This window comes from Gouania willdenowi, chromosome 19, assembly GCF_900634775.1.
Source record: "Gouania willdenowi chromosome 19, fGouWil2.1, whole genome shotgun sequence".
NCBI classification, from domain to species: domain Eukaryota; kingdom Metazoa; phylum Chordata; class Actinopteri; order Blenniiformes; family Gobiesocidae; genus Gouania; species Gouania willdenowi.
Genome location: NC_041062.1, coordinates 15,050,113 through 15,067,959, shown reverse-complemented (window position 1 = coordinate 15,067,959; position 17,847 = coordinate 15,050,113). Strand labels below are relative to the sequence as shown.

General features: G+C 37.9%; 2 protein-coding genes across 2 annotated transcripts; one reads left to right on the top strand and one right to left on the bottom strand.

Moving 5' to 3' along the window:
• Positions 1 to 618: 618 nt before the first annotated feature.
• phf5a (PHD finger protein 5A) lies at positions 619 to 4,987 on the bottom strand. Its single transcript, XM_028475554.1, has 4 exons — positions 4,856 to 4,987; positions 4,515 to 4,538; positions 1,661 to 1,827; positions 619 to 812 (listed from the first exon to the last, which is right to left on the bottom strand). Exons 1-4 carry the CDS (start codon positions 4,905 to 4,907, stop codon positions 723 to 725), a joined length of 333 nt encoding a protein of 110 aa, XP_028331355.1. The 5' UTR covers positions 4,908 to 4,987; the 3' UTR covers positions 619 to 722.
• Positions 4,988 to 7,458: 2,471 nt separating this feature from the next.
• aco2 (aconitase 2, mitochondrial) lies at positions 7,459 to 17,165 on the top strand. Its single transcript, XM_028476645.1, has 17 exons — positions 7,459 to 7,595; positions 9,815 to 9,957; positions 10,509 to 10,767; positions 10,998 to 11,090; positions 11,189 to 11,347; positions 11,438 to 11,588; positions 11,668 to 11,772; positions 11,856 to 11,947; positions 12,787 to 12,892; positions 13,010 to 13,167; positions 13,258 to 13,331; positions 14,030 to 14,141; positions 14,231 to 14,509; positions 14,597 to 14,788; positions 15,586 to 15,718; positions 16,691 to 16,812; positions 16,899 to 17,165. The coding sequence occupies exons 1-17, from the start codon at positions 7,560 to 7,562 to the stop codon at positions 17,028 to 17,030; spliced, it is 2,346 nt and encodes a 781-aa protein (XP_028332446.1). The 5' UTR covers positions 7,459 to 7,559; the 3' UTR covers positions 17,031 to 17,165.
• The last annotated feature ends 682 nt before the right edge of the window (positions 17,166 to 17,847 follow it).

Here is a 17,847-nt window from a genome sequence, read left to right as displayed (position 1 = left end):
ATTGTTGAAAATTGCTCAACCTTCCAACAAATTCTCTCGAAATTTGGCATGTAATTTGCCAGAATTCTGTTGGACAATTAGCAAGAATTTTTCAGATATTTTAAAAATATTTACAATTTAATATTAATGTAAATGTAGTACAGCAACCCTCATTGTAATGTATCTACAATTTATATGATAATTTACAAAAAATACCTGTTATTTGCTGTAATTTTTACTTTGAACAAATCATATATGTACTAAGTTTATAAACTTTATAAAAGCTAATTAATACAACTATTTCCTCAAGCAGAAACTAACAACGTGCAGACTAATACAATACTATTATTGGAGGTGGTAAGCTACATCTGTAACAAAGGCTAAGGCCAGTAATTAAGTAGGATGGTTGAGAACTGATTGCCCTTCAGTTAATAGAGGATTTGCAGCCTTTTAATATCATTCTAATAAATTATTTGTTATTCTACTTTGGATCCTTCCAAATATATTCCGATGCCTGTTAAATGATTATGAACATTTTCTTCATCAGCTGTTGTGTCCAGGGTAAAATATGTTTAGAAATGATATGAAGATTTCAACTGTTCCTCTAAAACCACCAACATTCACAGAGCCATTAAGACAGAAGTTACAAAAAGATTTTTATTGACTCGTCAAAAATGCTTCATGAAGGTTGTTAAAAACAAATCAGAGAAACGAACTAACGCACACAGTGAGCCGAGCTCTCTTCACCTCTTCTTGAAGCCATACTTCTTCCTTTCATAAAACAGATCTGTTTTGGAGCTTCCAAGGTTTACGATCTTTGGACATCCATCTCGCTGCAGAGAAAACAGAACGATGAATAGAGGAGCGTTTAGGAAACATTAGCATTGCATCAACAGGATAAATGAAGCAAGTCGTTATCTTAAAGACCGTGTAAAGCAAATTCTGACATTTTATTCTAAACACATGAAATAGGTGATAAATGTATTCCTCAAAACATGTACAAAAACATTCAACCAGTAAGAATGTAATTGTGGAGCTTGGATTCACAAACTGTGTTTCAAATGTCTGTGTTCAGGATTTAATGGGCGGGTCAGAAATCAGGGTCATGTTACGCAACGGCGCCATCATTAGCATAAACCCAACCCTGCTGCTGAAGCACACCAAACTTCTGTGGCCTCCAGCGGGCGCAATTCGCCCCTTAACCAAAAACAAACCACATATTCAGACTCTGGGAATAAAACACGTCCACTGGCGCCACATTTTCCATGAAATGAGCACTTTTATACACTGCAATTTTGGTTATCGCCTCTAGCGGGCGCAGTTCTGACTCATTTGGCCTGATCCGAGCATTTTTTGGAAGCACTATCGACATTGGAGCTGCTTTCACATTGTCCTCTCCCATAGGTTAATACACGGAGGTGGCGCCCTTTCCGCGCGTGTGCGTGGTTTCAGTGCCTCTAACTGACACGCCCCCAACATTTAAGAGCAGAGAGAAGTGCTTGTTTTAATATGATTTTGAGACCTAATTTTATATACTTAGCGATTTTCTTTAATGTTTCAAATTTGGCTCAGTGGTCAATGACACACGTTTCTGTGGTGTGACAAACTTATAACAAATTTATTTCTGCTTTACACAGAATTTAATAAAACAAAAGATCTCATTTCTCTGATCTGAACTCACGTCTTTCTCCTGGATGGTGCACTCTTTGCAGTAGTAGGCGTCAGAGACACCGGGTCCTCCACAGATCACACAGCGACCCTGATAGGATCCATAATTGCACTCGTCACAAATGCGCACTAACGTGCACGGTCTCACATACGAGTCACAGATGACACATTTTCCATCACCTAGGAGGATCAAAGGACGCAGGACACAAAGAAAACCATCAGAAACGCACAATAATCCTCAACTTGGACATAAAATTCTAACTTTTATCACTCATTTAAATAAATAACTTTATCTAACAAAACATTGAAAAAAAATATGTTATTGTAATTATATGATATTCAAAACATGTAATGTAGGAACGCAAAAGATAAAAATCCAAATCACTCTTAGACAACACTGTCATTTGCAAGAGGTTCTGGTATTACCCAAAAATACAAAATGTGCTTGAAAAGATTGAAAGGACAGGTGGCTTCAAACATGACAAACTCTGGTTCTATAAAAAGAAAAATGATTGGGTTACTTTAAATTCAATTACATACAACTACAAGTAAATGTTCTTTAAAGACTCATAGAAATGACTTAACACTAAATATACAAATATCTAAAAACTAAATGAAATGACAGCTTTTAAGCACTTAAAACAGTTTCTATTTTAAACAATTTCTACATCTTAAATCAAGTTAAATTCAAGACCTTTCCAATAGGGCTGGGCGATATGGCCTTTTATAAATACCGCGATATTTTTAGGCCATGTCACGATACACGATATATATCTCGATATTTTGCATTACCCTTGAATTAACACTTTGATGCACAAAATCTATGTAAGTATGATGATTCTATATGTCTACATTAAAACATTCTTGATCATACTGCATTAATATATGCCAATTTTAAACTTTCATGCAAAAAAGGGGACATCACAACTAAGTCAAAGTTGACATAACTGTATTTATTAAACAGTGAGTGGCTCAAACATAAAATTGTCAGAAAGTGCACGTTCTGTGCAAAATTGTCACAGAGACATTTCAAAACAAGACATTAGTGCAGGATGCAACTCACATGGTATTTCAAAACACAAAATTAAAGTGCACTTTTTGTACATAATGCCACTACAATATTTTAAAACAAATAGTGCCCTTTTGTGCATGTTGTCATTAAGATGATGTAGCCAATTGTACATTTACTGTTGGTTAATACATTTTTTCTCTGAGATTAGTTTCTAGGTTCAAGTGTGAGTTGGGAATGATTACTAAGATGTGCAGAGAATAGACAGACAATTTGTTGTTTATAGAAAATAAGTACCATGGATTTATTATATTACAGAAAATAATAATAAACAAAAGTGGTCTCAAAACAGACTCCAGTTCACCCGCTGGGATTTAGCTCAGTTCATAAGGCGTCACAGCCTGGGGAAAAAAAATAGTTCCACTCAAACGAAAAATGAAGTCAGTCCTACCACCCTGGTAGGACTGAAGTTCGTTGGGTTGGTCCACTGGAAGAGAACCTAATTAAATAAAGTTGATCCTACCACCCTGGTAGGATTGAAGTTCATGCGTTCCTGGTAAGAGGATCGGTGCGGTTGTCCTACCGCTCTGGTAGACCTGCAGTTCACCGTCCACTACGTCATCTCCGTGGGTAGTTCACCATCTTTAGATCCATGGGGGGTTTAAAAAACCTGGCCGATGCAATCTGAGTCGCCTATACAAAGTCCTCCGTTCTGCTGCCGATCGCTCCTTTTGTCAGGTGCAAGGCACAACCGCTGGTCTGCACAGTTAGTAAAGTGCTGTCTGCTGAGCACCGGGTGTGCGTGCTACCGTTCATATGCTGCGTTTTCAGCTGCTGCTTGATCGTTTCCCGTATTCAAGCCTTCTCCTCCCGTATCTCATGCTTCCTGTTTATACTAGGATACTGGTCTGTGATTGGCTGGCGTGTGTGCGTGTGGATGAGTGACGTCAGTGCAGTCTATTAGTGCGGTGAAATAATATTGTATATAAATAACTGAAGAGTAGATGTTATAATAAATTTACTTCTGCTAAATATAATATAATTAAATAATATAAATATAATACATTTCTTTATGACGTGGGTTACAATGACATTTCAAAAAAAAAAAAAAAAAGTCCGCGAGTTTAACGGTATGGTCATTTTCAACACCGCACAGACTACAAGCTGCGATATATCGAGTATATTCGATATATCGCCCAGCCCTACTTTCCAATGATATTTGGGATTATATAGATGTAATACCAACTTTAATACACATATGAAGCCCCAACACATCAATCTCAGAGTGCGGACCAACTTTACTGCATATTCTGCGCTTGTCTTATATTTTGTACTACAGCGTTAGAACCTATCCCTAAATTTTAGAAACACAAACAAGCATTACTACATTTGATCTGATAAAAACTATTTTGGGAGTGCGATGCGTGCACTCCTGGATATATTGTATCAGCAAAGATGATTTATAAATCTAATTTTCAATGTGTCATGTTCCAGCTCATCTAACAAAACAAACAAACATTAAGTGAAGTAACTTTTAAATAACTTGCTGATCATTTACAATATGATAACATGTATTTTCCAAACAATATTAAACGACCATGTTAAGAGCTAACCTTGGATTTTAAGTGGAAAGTTTGAACACTCCAATATATAATTTGATTTATTGGACTTTTCCTTTCACTCCCTCCATTATATTATCAAAGGAAAATTAGCTCGATGAAGGAATGATTCACAGCAGCATAACCTATCAGACTTTGAGATGTATAATTAAATGTTTTGGGAAATGAATGTTCAAGCCAAAATAAATTGTACATTACAATAACTTGTTTGGGAATTCCAAATAAAGTTATGTACTTACATTTTTCACAGAGTCTGCCGATAGCTGAATGAAGAAAACAATGAGTGACACGTCAGTTCATTCATTATTTGGGTTTTAAGTAAACAACTATTCACAATCAAACATTTAATGTTTACAAAATGAATGACAGTGAAGTGCAAACACAGTAAAACTATGACATTTCCAAAGCAAACATGAAAACAACGCTAGCTAGGCTGGATCGCTCAGTGTCAAAGGAAACCCACGATGTGATAGTTAGCATGTAAGCTAACTCTACCTCCACAATGAAACAAAGAACATTCATTTCTGGAGAGAAATAGTTAATTTAATGAACTCGATCCACTCAAAAGAGTAAACCTTACCGACTCCAGCTTGTTTTCGGCAGAAAATCAAATCAGGGTGATGTTTAGCCATTCTTGGCTAACGTTAAATAGCGCTAGGAGCGCGTCTTCTTCTTCTTCTTCTTCGACGTTTTTCTCTTTCTTCTTCTTCTGTGAAGTTTTCTGGCAAACCTTAAAGTCACACTACCGCCACCCTCTGGAATTCACCGCTCACAATACACAGTGTTCATATTTTCATTTTCTTCTTCTTCTTCTTCTTCTTCTTCTTCTTCTTCTTCTTCTTCTTCTTCTTCTTCTTCTTCTTCTTCTTCTTCTTCTTCTTCTTCTTCTTCTTCTTCTTCTTCTTCTTCTTCTAATGGTTTCCGGCAGGCTGTACACTATTCATATTTTCCATGTTAGCCTCAATCATAAACATAAAACAAAGCGTTTTTAATTTTTATGTATCTATTTCATTATTTTTAAAGTATAGCAATCTATTTTTTCCCCATCAAATTCAAATCAACTGTAGCTCATTGAGTAAATTCAGTCTCTATGTCTGATTTAGTACTTTTTTCATTTTTATTTAACACAAATTCTTCAACGCAGTTTTTTTTCATATTTATATTTAATTTTATTTTATTCTAGCTGAACTTTTAACCTAATGTTGCCTCACTTATAGTTTATAAATATTTTATCTTTATTTTTATTTTTATCAAAAAAATAAATAAAAATCCATTTTGGTGGATGGATTTTATTTTATTGATGATGGACTGTCTGTTCAAGTCCTTTTTTTCTCTTTTTTTATAGTCTCGGTCGATTATCGTTAATATCTCAGCCGTATTTGGTGTAATTCCAAATTTTAGAGCTAAGAACCAAACCAAGTAGGAACTCTAAATGGGTGAATTAAAAAAAAAGAAAGATACATATCCTTTATTAACTCAAAAATGTAAGCACTTAAAATAGATGTAAGTCTTTCATCAGGGAAACATAAATACATTTTTATCATTGTACTTGATTCAAAATAAGGCTCAAATTATAAGAATGCAAATGGTTATATAGAGCTTTAAGGTAAAGACTGACGTGGAGTGTGGCATGCAATGTTTACTCATGATCAGACTTTAAAAGCAGACATTTAGGGGGATTACATTCACATTCCAAAGAAATGAACCAAGCTCCTATAATCCATCATCTAATCATTTGGGGATAACAAATAAATCCATTATTTATAGGTTATCATGAGAATAATAATATACAAATCAGCAGCAGCTACAGTGAAAGTGATGAGGGACAGTATCTTTATGGCCTAATCTATACTGTTTGAATCTAGAAACTTTCAGTACAATATTTGTTTTAAAGGACTATATAACAACAATTATAACTGCTGCGCAGCAATAACAGGGGGTTGGTATTTTTAGGCAAAACAAGACAGCAGCTGTTAGCTTTTAAAGGCAATTAAAATTCAGTTATTAGGACAAAATCACAGAATATGTATATTGCATAAAGACAGCATGAAGATGTTGGTTATTTGTTCTCAACAATGATTTATTGGCTCCATAAGCAAAAAACTGATGTTCAAAAATTCTGATGTTTTCAAAACATTATCTACCATGACTCCAATGTTTTGTCTTTTTTTAATAAATATTGAAAATGAATTTAGCGAGAACCTGTGTGATGTATATATTTACAGTACCTTTTACATTAAGAAGAAGAAGAAGAAGAAGAAGAAGAAGAAGAAGAAGAAGAAGAAGAAGAAGAAGAAGAAGACACAAAGTTGAAACCCTTCTAAAATAATTAGAAATGTATGTTTTGAGTGAATTCCGATTTATTTTATTTTGTTCTTATTTTCTGTTTGGTTTTTGATTGACAATGTTCTGTATTGTGTGTTTTTTTTTTTTTACTTTTTATTATTAACAATTAAAAACACCACAAAACAGTCACATATTTAAATGTTTACTATTAGAATATTTAACAAATGTCGTATGGTCAGTTTACATTCAAATATCACGTCCCACTAGCAGCCATATATATATATGTGTGTGTGTGTGTGTGTGTGTGTGTGTATAAAGGCCTTTATATATATTTAGGGCTGGGCGATTTTGCCTAAAAAATTAAAGAAAAATTTGAGTTTCGATTCAATTTTTGATTTTTTTTCCAAGTGCACTTAGGATTGACTGCAGACATCAGATATATTGTCAAAAGTGCCACTTTATTGCTGTGATTGTCCTCAAGAGTTAAAATGCATAGAACAATCTCAAAATAACGAGTAAATGAGGCTGTGTCATTCAACTATTTCAAGCTTTAACTCAGGTTTAAGCAAAACAGCAACTTCACAGTAGCTTAAATGATCTGATTAAGAAATCAGATTACATATTCTATAACACATAACATTACAATTAAAAATAAAATAAAAATAAACTCTTCCCTTAGCATCTCAAAATAGTGTGAATAAAATATTAAACATGCCTGTGGCACACATATAGTCTACTCAAAGGGTAAACAAATGTAAACAAAAAAGTCAGATAAAATTAAAAACTCGAATTTTCAAAATAAAAATCATTCGATTTTTTTAAATGCTTGAATGATGGCAGCATGAGTTGAATGGATGGGCGGTAAGCAGTGAATGTGTAGTAGCGTCTAAGCTCCAGCAGGTGGTGGTAATAACAACCTCTGAGCAGTAGAAGAAGTCTGGAAACCTTTACAATCGCGTGTCGTCACTACGACCCTCACATCTTTGTCAGTGAACAAAATGGCAACCTACTGTCTCACTGTCGCCCGGCTCCAGGTAAGAGCCTAAAAGAGACTATTTCTACGGGTTCTTGTGTCGTGGAGACTGTCATGTGTTTGGCTAGCTTCACCACATTATGGGTGAGGCACTTGAGCTGTAGAAAGAGAGGAATAAGTGGGTTAAACAGGCTGGGAAAGCGCGGGCTGCTAGCGGGCCAGGTCACCGTGTCCCGGGCTGCTGTGAGCGCAGCGGGCGTTGATAACAAACGGAGTTATTATCACAGACTGAGTCTGCACTACATCAGCTGCTGTTTCCTTCATGTCATGACTTTAGTCGGACTGGACTGAACGGGTCGGCAGTGCTGGACCTATCAAGGTTACCCACAAGGTTAGAGGCTCCAGTGGGCCAGTGAGGACTGGAGAGCGACACCCGGGGGGGGACGGTTCAGTCCGGGACACATGAGGAGTATCAGATCACTGTCATAATAACAGCAATATAAACAGCTAGTGAGCACGGTTATCTCCCTGTGTTTATCATGTGATAGTAAATATAACATACAGTGCAGTCAGGCTTATGTTGGAATTACTTTGGCTGATTGTGCATTTTTACATTTGTGTCGAGAACTGACCTCCTGATCACATTGTGCAGATGCAAAGGTCATGTTTCATTCTTGGATTAATTAGTGACTGGGGAAAAATGGCAATGTTTCACATTCCTGTAACCATTAAATGAAAATATCCTAAGTTGTGATGAACCCTGCCAGGAAGGTGTATGTTTGAAATGTCCACTAATACAAGCATAAAATACTGTGACTGTTGTTCTTGGTGTAGTTAATGGGTATAAATGAATCTTTTAAGTGTAGCTGTGCCACATTAACCTGAACTGTGAAGAGTTTTTACTGTAGATCTGCTAAACACAGACCATTAAGTCATGAATAAAAATTTAACTGTACCCAGTTTAAACTCACACTGACCTCAAATAGAGGTCGCTCACAGCATTTTAGTGGATTTATTGATTATAATTTAATTGTTCTTTTGACTTCTTTATTTTATTTATTTTTTACTCCTGATCAGAATCAGAATCAGAAATAATTTATTGATCCCAGAGGGAGATTACTTTAGTTTAAATTTAGGTTTTGGTCTTAAAAATAAAACCTGAAAACCAATTCAGTTATAATTATTGCTTTTAAAACATCTAAAGTCATAGGATTATAACATTTTTCACAATTGCACAATTGTTTCGTTGCCTGTGTTTGAGACAAAATATCCTAAATGACCTCATTTTAGTTTTATAAAGTGGAATTTGTGACTTAAAAATTCCAATTGCAGCTTCTTAGACAAGCTGCCTGTCTACTGCGGTCTTTGTTGTCTAATGCAGTGATTCTCAACTGGTGGGTCGGGACCCAAAAGTGGTTCGCGGACCAGTAATAGGTGGGTCGCGGATAGCTGGTCAAAAATAAATAAATAAAAAATAATGTCTCTCATGTTGGACTTGTCTTTTATTTTGAAAGAAACTTTTTTTTGACATGCATGCTGTTAAATGCATGTTGCACATGAAAATATATAGATTTATGGTTTTAAAAAGATTATGTATGTGTGTGTTTTCAACAGCTATTGTTGAAAAACAAAACTTGGTTTGAAGAATTCTAAAAAAAAAAAAAAAAAAGTGGGTCACGAATTAATGGCCTTGGCAACATGTGGGTCTCAGGGTGAAACCAGTTGAGAAACCCTGGTCTAATGAATGTTTTCCCTGCTGCAAGTATTCAATCATTGGAGGAAACAGAAAACGACAACTTTGCTCTTTATACTGTCCAAAATCCAGTGTTCAATTTAACTTCACCCCATTGTATAAGAGTTAATGATTAAAAGCATTTAACTACATTTTTTCATCAAAGCTACATTGTATCTTGGCACAAGTGCTGTAGGTCTGCAGACTGTCACTAGCTGCAGGTTGTAAACACTCTCTGAATACATTTAAAGTAATCCAACTGTATTGAGCAAGGCCACACTAGTTCCACCAGTGTGTATTTGTCAGGTCACGCTGGACGCTCTGACATTTGATACTCCAGAGTTGTTTACAAAACTTGGCCGAGCGGTCTGGGAACTGGTTTTACAGCAGCGTGAAGTCACAATCTAGTTTTTTTTCTTCTTCTTATTACTTAATCTGCAGCTTACTTTACGTTTCCAGAACAATCCAAACAAATGAGGCACGTTTCTTTGTGTTTACACTACGCTGTGATTAAGCTCACACTGTGTCAATGTGTTTCCTGTCTTCAGGTGGCTCTGGGCCACGGTGCCAGACGCCTCCATGTGTCTGCGGCGTACAGAGCGAAGGCCAACGTGGCCATGAGCCGCTACGAGCCTGCTTCCTTCGTCAACTACAAGAAGTTGCAGACCAATGTTGACATCGTGCAACAAAGGTCAGTCTGTTTGTGTCCTGGCTGACGGGATTATTTACCCCAAACACCCTCTTATCTTTGTAAATGTTTGATGTTTGTCAGAGGTCACAGTGTTGCCTTTTATTCAGTTTTCAGTTTATTTGTTTCAGTCTAACAAGAAAATATTCAAACACGAATCACAATTTAAAAATATATAATAAGACTGACTCAAAAATGCTTATACGCCCAACATAAATGATAACATTCAAGTTACCTTTCATATAATACACATAAAAAAATGCAAACATTCAACAAAGTACATTTGAGTTGCCTTTTTCAAATAATGTAAAAGAAAAAACACTTTATACGATTACAAACTGTTATTATTATTTAGATATAATATTTCTACTGCTTCACATAATTCGAATCTATAGTTTGACATTTTATTTTTGAAAATAAATAGTTTCTCACTCATATCTGATTTTATCTGATTTTCTTCTGATTTTTGTTTATTATAAAATAAAAATTAAACCGTAAACTTCTTTTGCAACAAAGAAAACATAGTTTAATGTTTGTGTTTTTCAACCTTTCAGACTCAACCGACCCCTCACCCTCTCAGAAAAGATCGTCTACGGCCACCTAGATGACCCCCACAACCAGGAGATCGACCGCGGCCGCACATACCTGCGCCTGCGGCCTGACCGCGTGGCCATGCAGGACGCCACCGCACAGATGGCCATGCTCCAGTTCATCAGCAGCGGCCTGCCCAAGGTGGCCGTCCCCTCCACCATCCATTGTGATCACCTGATCGAGGCCCAGACGGGGGGAGTGAAGGACCTGGCCAGAGCCAAGGTGCAGCACGCTTTCGGTTCTATACTCAAATTACATTTAATTAAATTAACATGGTAATTAATTTAAGAATGATGGTGATTTTGCTTTTGGATTTCATTCCAATCCCTCAATAAAGTTTTTTTCTGATTGATTTATTAAAGTTTTAGAACAATTAAACATTTAAGGAGGAGGATACTTCTGTGCGTTATCTTCATTACTGTATTGGAACTATAACACACTTGTGTTCATAGGAAGTCAACCATGAGGTCTACAACTTCTTGGCAAGTGCTGGAGCAAAGTATGGAGTTGGTTTCTGGAAACCAGGCTCTGGAATCATCCACCAGGTTAGTATGACATCAGTTTAAACAGAGTTTGGGTTTAAATACTTTTGCTGCTGCATTCATCATGAAGCTACTCATACTCCTCTAACTGTGTGAAACAGATCATTCTGGAGAACTACGCCTACCCTGGAGTAATGCTCATTGGCACAGACTCCCACACGCCTAACGGTGGAGGACTCGGTGCCATCTGCATCGGAGTGGGAGGGGCTGATGCTGTAGATGTGATGGCAGGAATCGCCTGGGAACTCAAATGTCCACAGGTTCACAAATGTCTTGAGTTTTTCCCACCGTTCTGCTCTTTATTTACCTCCTCACTCATTGACTTTAAATGATTTCCTTGTGTGGTCCAGGTTATCGGTGTCAAACTCACAGGATCCCTCTCTGGCTGGACGTCTCCCAAGGACGTGATCTTGAAGGTTGCTGGGATCCTGACTGTGAAAGGAGGCACTGGGGCCATCGTGGAGTATCACGGGCCGGGAGTCGACTCCATCTCCTGCACTGGTCGGTTTTAGAAAGGCCTTTTTTAAACGTCACACGACTTCATCGACAGTCTGAATAATGTTTGTCATTGCGTCTGCAGGTATGGCCACCATTTGCAACATGGGAGCAGAGATCGGAGCGACGACCTCCGTGTTCCCTTACAACCACCGCATGAGGACCTACTTGCAGAAGACTGGACGTGGAGGTAAGCACATCAGCGCTACTGAGTATTTTGTTATTAAAGGGATACGTCGCATCACTGACTCCACCTACATGTGTTTGTTTCAGAGATCGCTGCTCTGGCTGATGAATTCTCAGACATACTGGTAGCAGATAAAGACTGCCAGTACGACCAGTTGGTGGAGATCAATCTGGACGAGGTATGTTAGCCTGACGTGGAGTAAACCAACACTGCTCACCAGTAGAAAACTCCAGTAGTAACAATGTAATGCAGGGGGATGATTTATTATTATTATTATCGATTATGCTGATTAAAAAAATCTTCTGTTGTTCAGCGAGCCAGCCTACAACACGCTTAAGATTTTCACAATTGGTCAATCAGGAAAATCAGAATCGTAATTCCTTTATCAATCCCAGGGGGAAAATGGCTGGTTTTAAGAATTCTAACGATACAAAAGTTACTCTAATGTTGCTGAAGTATAACTATATGCAGGTTTATCACTTATAACACCACAAAAGAGCTTTTACATGGTCAAGATTACAAACAAAAAACCATCCAATCAGTAAATGCATGATTATTCCATGTCAAAACTATTACTTAATAAACCTATTGATATACATTTGTAGATTATATTTCTATTAAAAACTTATATATGTTCTCTCGTGTTTGGTATTAGACCCAACTTTACAATGCCAATCCTGTGTAACTTCATATTTTAATTCATAATTTTTTTTACAATCTGCATACATGCAGCATAATAATAATAATAGTGCATCAATTTTACATAGCGCTTTTTTGGACACTCAGTCGCTTTACAGAATTAAGGGATTATTTTTTCACTCCACAGCATATCAGCTTGCTATTTTTTTCTTTTATTATTGGATCTGAGATTTCTAGTTCCTGGTCTTAGAGAGCCACTGTTCTGCCTGTTTTGTTTCATTGAAGTCAAACACGTCTAGGATTCTTGCAGGAAGTAGATAAATCAGAGAAGATGAGCAGGTATGATGTATAAATCATTTGTCCTGTTTCCTTCATCAGTTGAAGCCTCACATCAATGGACCGTTCACTCCTGACTTGGCTCACCCAGTGTCTGACGTCGGTAAAACGGCAAAAGAAAAGGGCTGGCCACTGGAGGTCAAAGTTGGTAAGAGTTCTTTACCTCCACGACCAGTTTAACTAAAGAACGTCTCAACATTTTCTCGACCGCTTTCACTGCCAACATTTGTACTTTAATAATCTGTGTGGTTTCTTCACTTTTTAGGTCTGATTGGCAGCTGCACCAACTCCAGCTACGAGGACATGGGTCGTGCTGCGTCAGTGGCCAAACAGGCTCTGGACAAAGGCCTGAAGTGCAAAGCTCAGTTCACTGTGACCCCTGGATCAGAACAGATCCGTGCCACCATAGAGAGAGATGGTTATGTATGTGAAAGCAGCTCCATTGATGTCCTAAATACTCCTCACGATCATCACAAAGGAAGCCACTCAAAGATTGTTTTTCTTGTGTTTTAGTCAAAGATCCTCGAGGATGTTGGAGGTGTGGTTCTGGCTAACGCTTGTGGACCCTGCATTGGACAGTGGGACAGGTAGATGTTGGTCTGAGACCTCTTTAAACTTAGTGTTGGGCAGGGTTGTGGTCAATTACGTTTTTAAATTACATTTACATCTTCCATTATCCATGTTTAATTTGATTACAGCAACTGGCATTTTTTCTAATTACATTTAAAATTAAAATTGTTTTTTTTCCTCTGAAAGTCAATTACAATTACGTTCTCAATTATTGAATTTAAATTACAATTGATCACAATTACTGATCATAATTTTGACCCATGTCTTAAATCAGTTTTAGAATTTACAAAAACAATTATTTATCATCTAAATTTTTTTCATCATTGGTTTCCTTGTTAGGCTTCGTTATCCATGAAAATATAAGTTTTAATGTTTGTGTGAGCGTCTGAGCCTTTTTTTCAGTATAGCCTTCGATTTAATTATTTTTTTTAAAATGGTAGAATAAATAAAAAGTGACTGGTAAACTTGATATGAAACATATTTTAATGATTGTTAATTATGTATGTGTAAGCCATAGAACCATCACATGGTTCTCCTTGATTCTCAAATGACAATAGACCATTATTATAGGATTTCCATGCTAATTACATTTACAAAGTAAATTTTCTAAAGTCAATTATAATGCAGTTACGATTAAAACAGCAGCAGTTTTTCAATTACAATTAAAATTATGACCTGGGATGTTTTGGTAACTTTGATCTGTGTGTGCGCGTAGACGTGATGTGAAAAAAGGTGAGAAGAACACCATCGTCACCTCCTACAACAGGAACTTTACAGCCAGGAACGATGCTAACCCTGCCACCCACGCCTTCGTCACGTCACCTGAGGTCAGCACAGCAGGAAAATCCTTCAAATCTTCTGTTTCACCACCACACAGACGTGTAACGCTGCCCTCCTCCTCCTGTTCATCCCACAGATCGTCACTGCCCTCGCCATCGCAGGCACGTTGAACTTTAACCCTGAGACAGATTTTCTCACTGCCCCCAACGGAGAGAAGTTCAAGCTGAAGCCTCCCACTGGAGACGAGCTCCCCAGCAGAGACTTCGACCCAGGCCAGGACACCTACCAGCACCCGCCATCCGACGGCACCGGTCTGAAGGTGGACGTCAACCCGCAGAGCAACAGGCTGCAGCTGCTGGAGCCCTTTGACAAATGGAGCGGGAACGATCTGGAGGACTTACGGGTTCTGATCAAGGTCCGTTCGCTGATATGACGTCAAGCTGAGGAAGAGGAAAAGTAGTCCCAGGTTGACCGTGTCTTTCTCTTGTGTGTGTGTGTGTAGGTGAAGGGAAAATGCACCACAGATCACATCAGCGCTGCAGGGCCGTGGCTCAAGTTCCGCGGTCACCTCGACAACATCTCCAACAACATGCTGATTGGTGCAGTGAACAGCGAGAACGACGCCATCAATAAGATCAAGAACCACCTCACAGGAGAGTACGGAGGAGTTCCTGATGTGGCTCGTCACTACAAGGTGAGGGAAACGCTCAATGGACCAATTATCTGCCAGAAGTCGACTACTTTATTAAAGCAGTTGAAAATCAATATTTTTGATCAGATAAAGACACAGTTTGGGTCTCGGATCAATAAATCACAGGTCATTTGATCCAAAAAAAAGATGTGAACGGTTGAATTTGCCACTCAAAAGTTTGTTTTGATCTCTATAGTAAACTCAGTTTATTTACATTTTTGTAAAAGTTTTGCACATTGCATTGTTGGATATGGAGTCCAGTAGACGGATGCATGTAAGTGTTTTTACTTCATTCTCATCATGAATTATTTTTTTCCCCAAAAAAAAAAATCTGCCAAAGTGACTTCCCAACACATTTCTAGTGTTTTCACAGAATTAAAAATGTGACTAAAAAATTTTTTGGTGTTTACATGTAAAGATCTGAACTTTAATGTGTTGTGTGATATTGTGAAGTAAATCTCTGTCCACAAGAAATCACAGTAAGAATGAAGTAAAATCTCTTCCATGCATCTGTTTACAGGACTCCACATCCCACAATGCAATGCATGAAACTTCGGAAAATATCAATGAGTGTTTATGGTGCAGATTAAAACAAACCCAAGCTGCAATTTCAACTGTTTACATCTTTTTTTTTCTGCGCAAATGAACTTTCATTTATTGATCTATGAGGCCTACACTGTCTTTTTCTGTTTTCTTAAAAAAAACTGCAGCTATAAACGTCTCTCTTCCAGTTTGATTTCATCTTCATTAAACAAAAAAAAGCCTTGACTCTGAATCTGGCTCTAAATCTCATCACACAGGCAAACGGGGTTTCCTGGGTTGCAGTTGGAGACGACAACTACGGCGAGGGCTCCAGTAGAGAGCACGCGGCGCTGGAGCCCAGACATCTGGGCGCTAGAGCCATTATTGTCAAAAGCTTTGCCAGAATCCACGGTAATATTTCTCTACACATAAAGATGCATCAACAGTGACAGAACAAACACTTTATTACTCCTATTTTTGACTGAGAATCATGGGTGTCAGAGCCAAATAAGGACCAGTTTGATCTGAAGTGGGCTGCAGAATATAGGTGGGAAAATGAGCAATTTCAGCATTATTATGCCCTAGTGTGCACCTCCATTTGTAAATGGTATGTAAGGCACCAACAATATCCAAGCAATGAGTGACAGATTTTTTTTGATTTTTGTAAAGTCAGTTTCATTTATAGAGCACATTTTAAAACAGACATTGACCAAAGTGCTTTACAGAGGTTAGAAAAAAACAAGTAAAAATAAATTAGATAAAATAAATACAAATACAGAACCAAAAATACCAGTTTAAAAGCCACAGCATATAAATGGGTTTTTAAACTATCCACTGTAGGAGAGGTCCTAATAAGGAGGGGTAGGCTGTTCAAATGTCATGGAGCAACTACATAGAAGGCCAAATCTCCCCTAGTTTTCAGCCTAGACCTTGGAACAACCAGGAGCTGCTGGTCAGCAGACCTCAGTGATTAGATGTGAAGATCAGAAAGATGACAGGGTGCCGATCCATGTAATGTCTTAAAAACAAACAATAAAACCTTAAAATCTACTCTAAAATGAACCAGGAGCCAGTGAAGAGAGGCTAAAAACAGGTGTAATGTGCATTTTCTGACCAATTTTTATTTAATATAGGAACATTTGGGGATTTTGAAAAGCTCTTTCAACAATTTGCAAAAAAATGACTGATTCCTGCAAATATTGTAGCATTTCATTGAGTTTGTGTATTTGGAGTGACTGAGAAATGAATTATTTGGTCATTTAGAGTTGTTTTTTTTGCATTGGGCACTACAGTATTGTGCAATCTGATGATCAAATGTATTGATCTGGCTGAGAATGTTTGTGTTGAAAATAAAGGGAAAACATCTTTGATTTCTGTCCATAGAAACCAACTTAAAGAAGCAGGGTCTGCTGCCACTGACCTTCAGTAACCCCTCAGACTATGATAAGATCCTTCCAGATGACACCATCGCCATCAGAGGACTGAAAGACTTTGCTCCAGGAAAGGTAAGAGCTGCTGGTTTAAAACCCGTCTGCTGGTAACTGTCAGTAATAAAGATCCATCCCTAAAGCCCAGCTCTTCTCTTTCTCAGCCTCTGACTGCTGTAGTGAAGCACAGTGATGGCAGCGAGGAGACCCTGGAGCTCAACCACAGCTTCAACGAGACGCAGATCAGCTGGTTCAAAGCAGGCTCCGCCCTCAACAGGATGAAGGAGCTGCAGTAGTGAGCGTGCAGAACAGGAGGAACATCTGTCTGTCAGGGAGGGGAAAGGACACGGGGATGACAACGAATGTGGACGATTGCCTCTTTGTCACCGTTAGCTACAGTTTGGACTAAAGTTGTGCTTTAATACTCTGAATTGTTATTATTTGTGATCATTTCTCAGCACACATAACTTCACCATGTTACATAGTGTGATCAAAGAGAAAAGCTGTCTATGATGGAGTAGTAAACGCTGACTTTAGTGACGCTACAACACACTCCCTGTTTGTTTGTTTAACCACTGTTTTTCAGCAGCTGCACATGGTTGTGTTAAGTTCTGCATGGAGATAATCAGCTTCATTCATTCAAAGCTCTTTAGTGAAGAAGAGCTCATGGTTACTAAACTAAAGGAAATCTGCAGGATGTTCAAGCCAGACTTAAATAAGCTAACTCCAGCTGGGATCTGCTGTCTATGAAGCGTGAGTGAAAGTTTAACAGAAGTAGCTTTAACCTGACAGAAAACTGTAGTATATTTCAATGACGAGAAAATATATTTAACTCCACCCTCCCTGTCCCTAAACTCCTACCCCGGTCACTCCTATCGGCTCCTTTTTCGAATACTCCAAACTATTTATTTAAACACTTTTTATGCCACATTATCAAAGCCTGAGTTTGTTTTTCTGACACAGGGTCATCTGGACATAGTCTTCCTCCATTCTGCTCATTCAGCACCCTGTTTTGTTGGGTATTGGGCCAGTTCTCTAAAAGTGAAACATCTGAAACAGTGCGTGTTATCTCTGAGGTCTAACATGTTGCTTCTTTGCAAACTTAACAAGCCA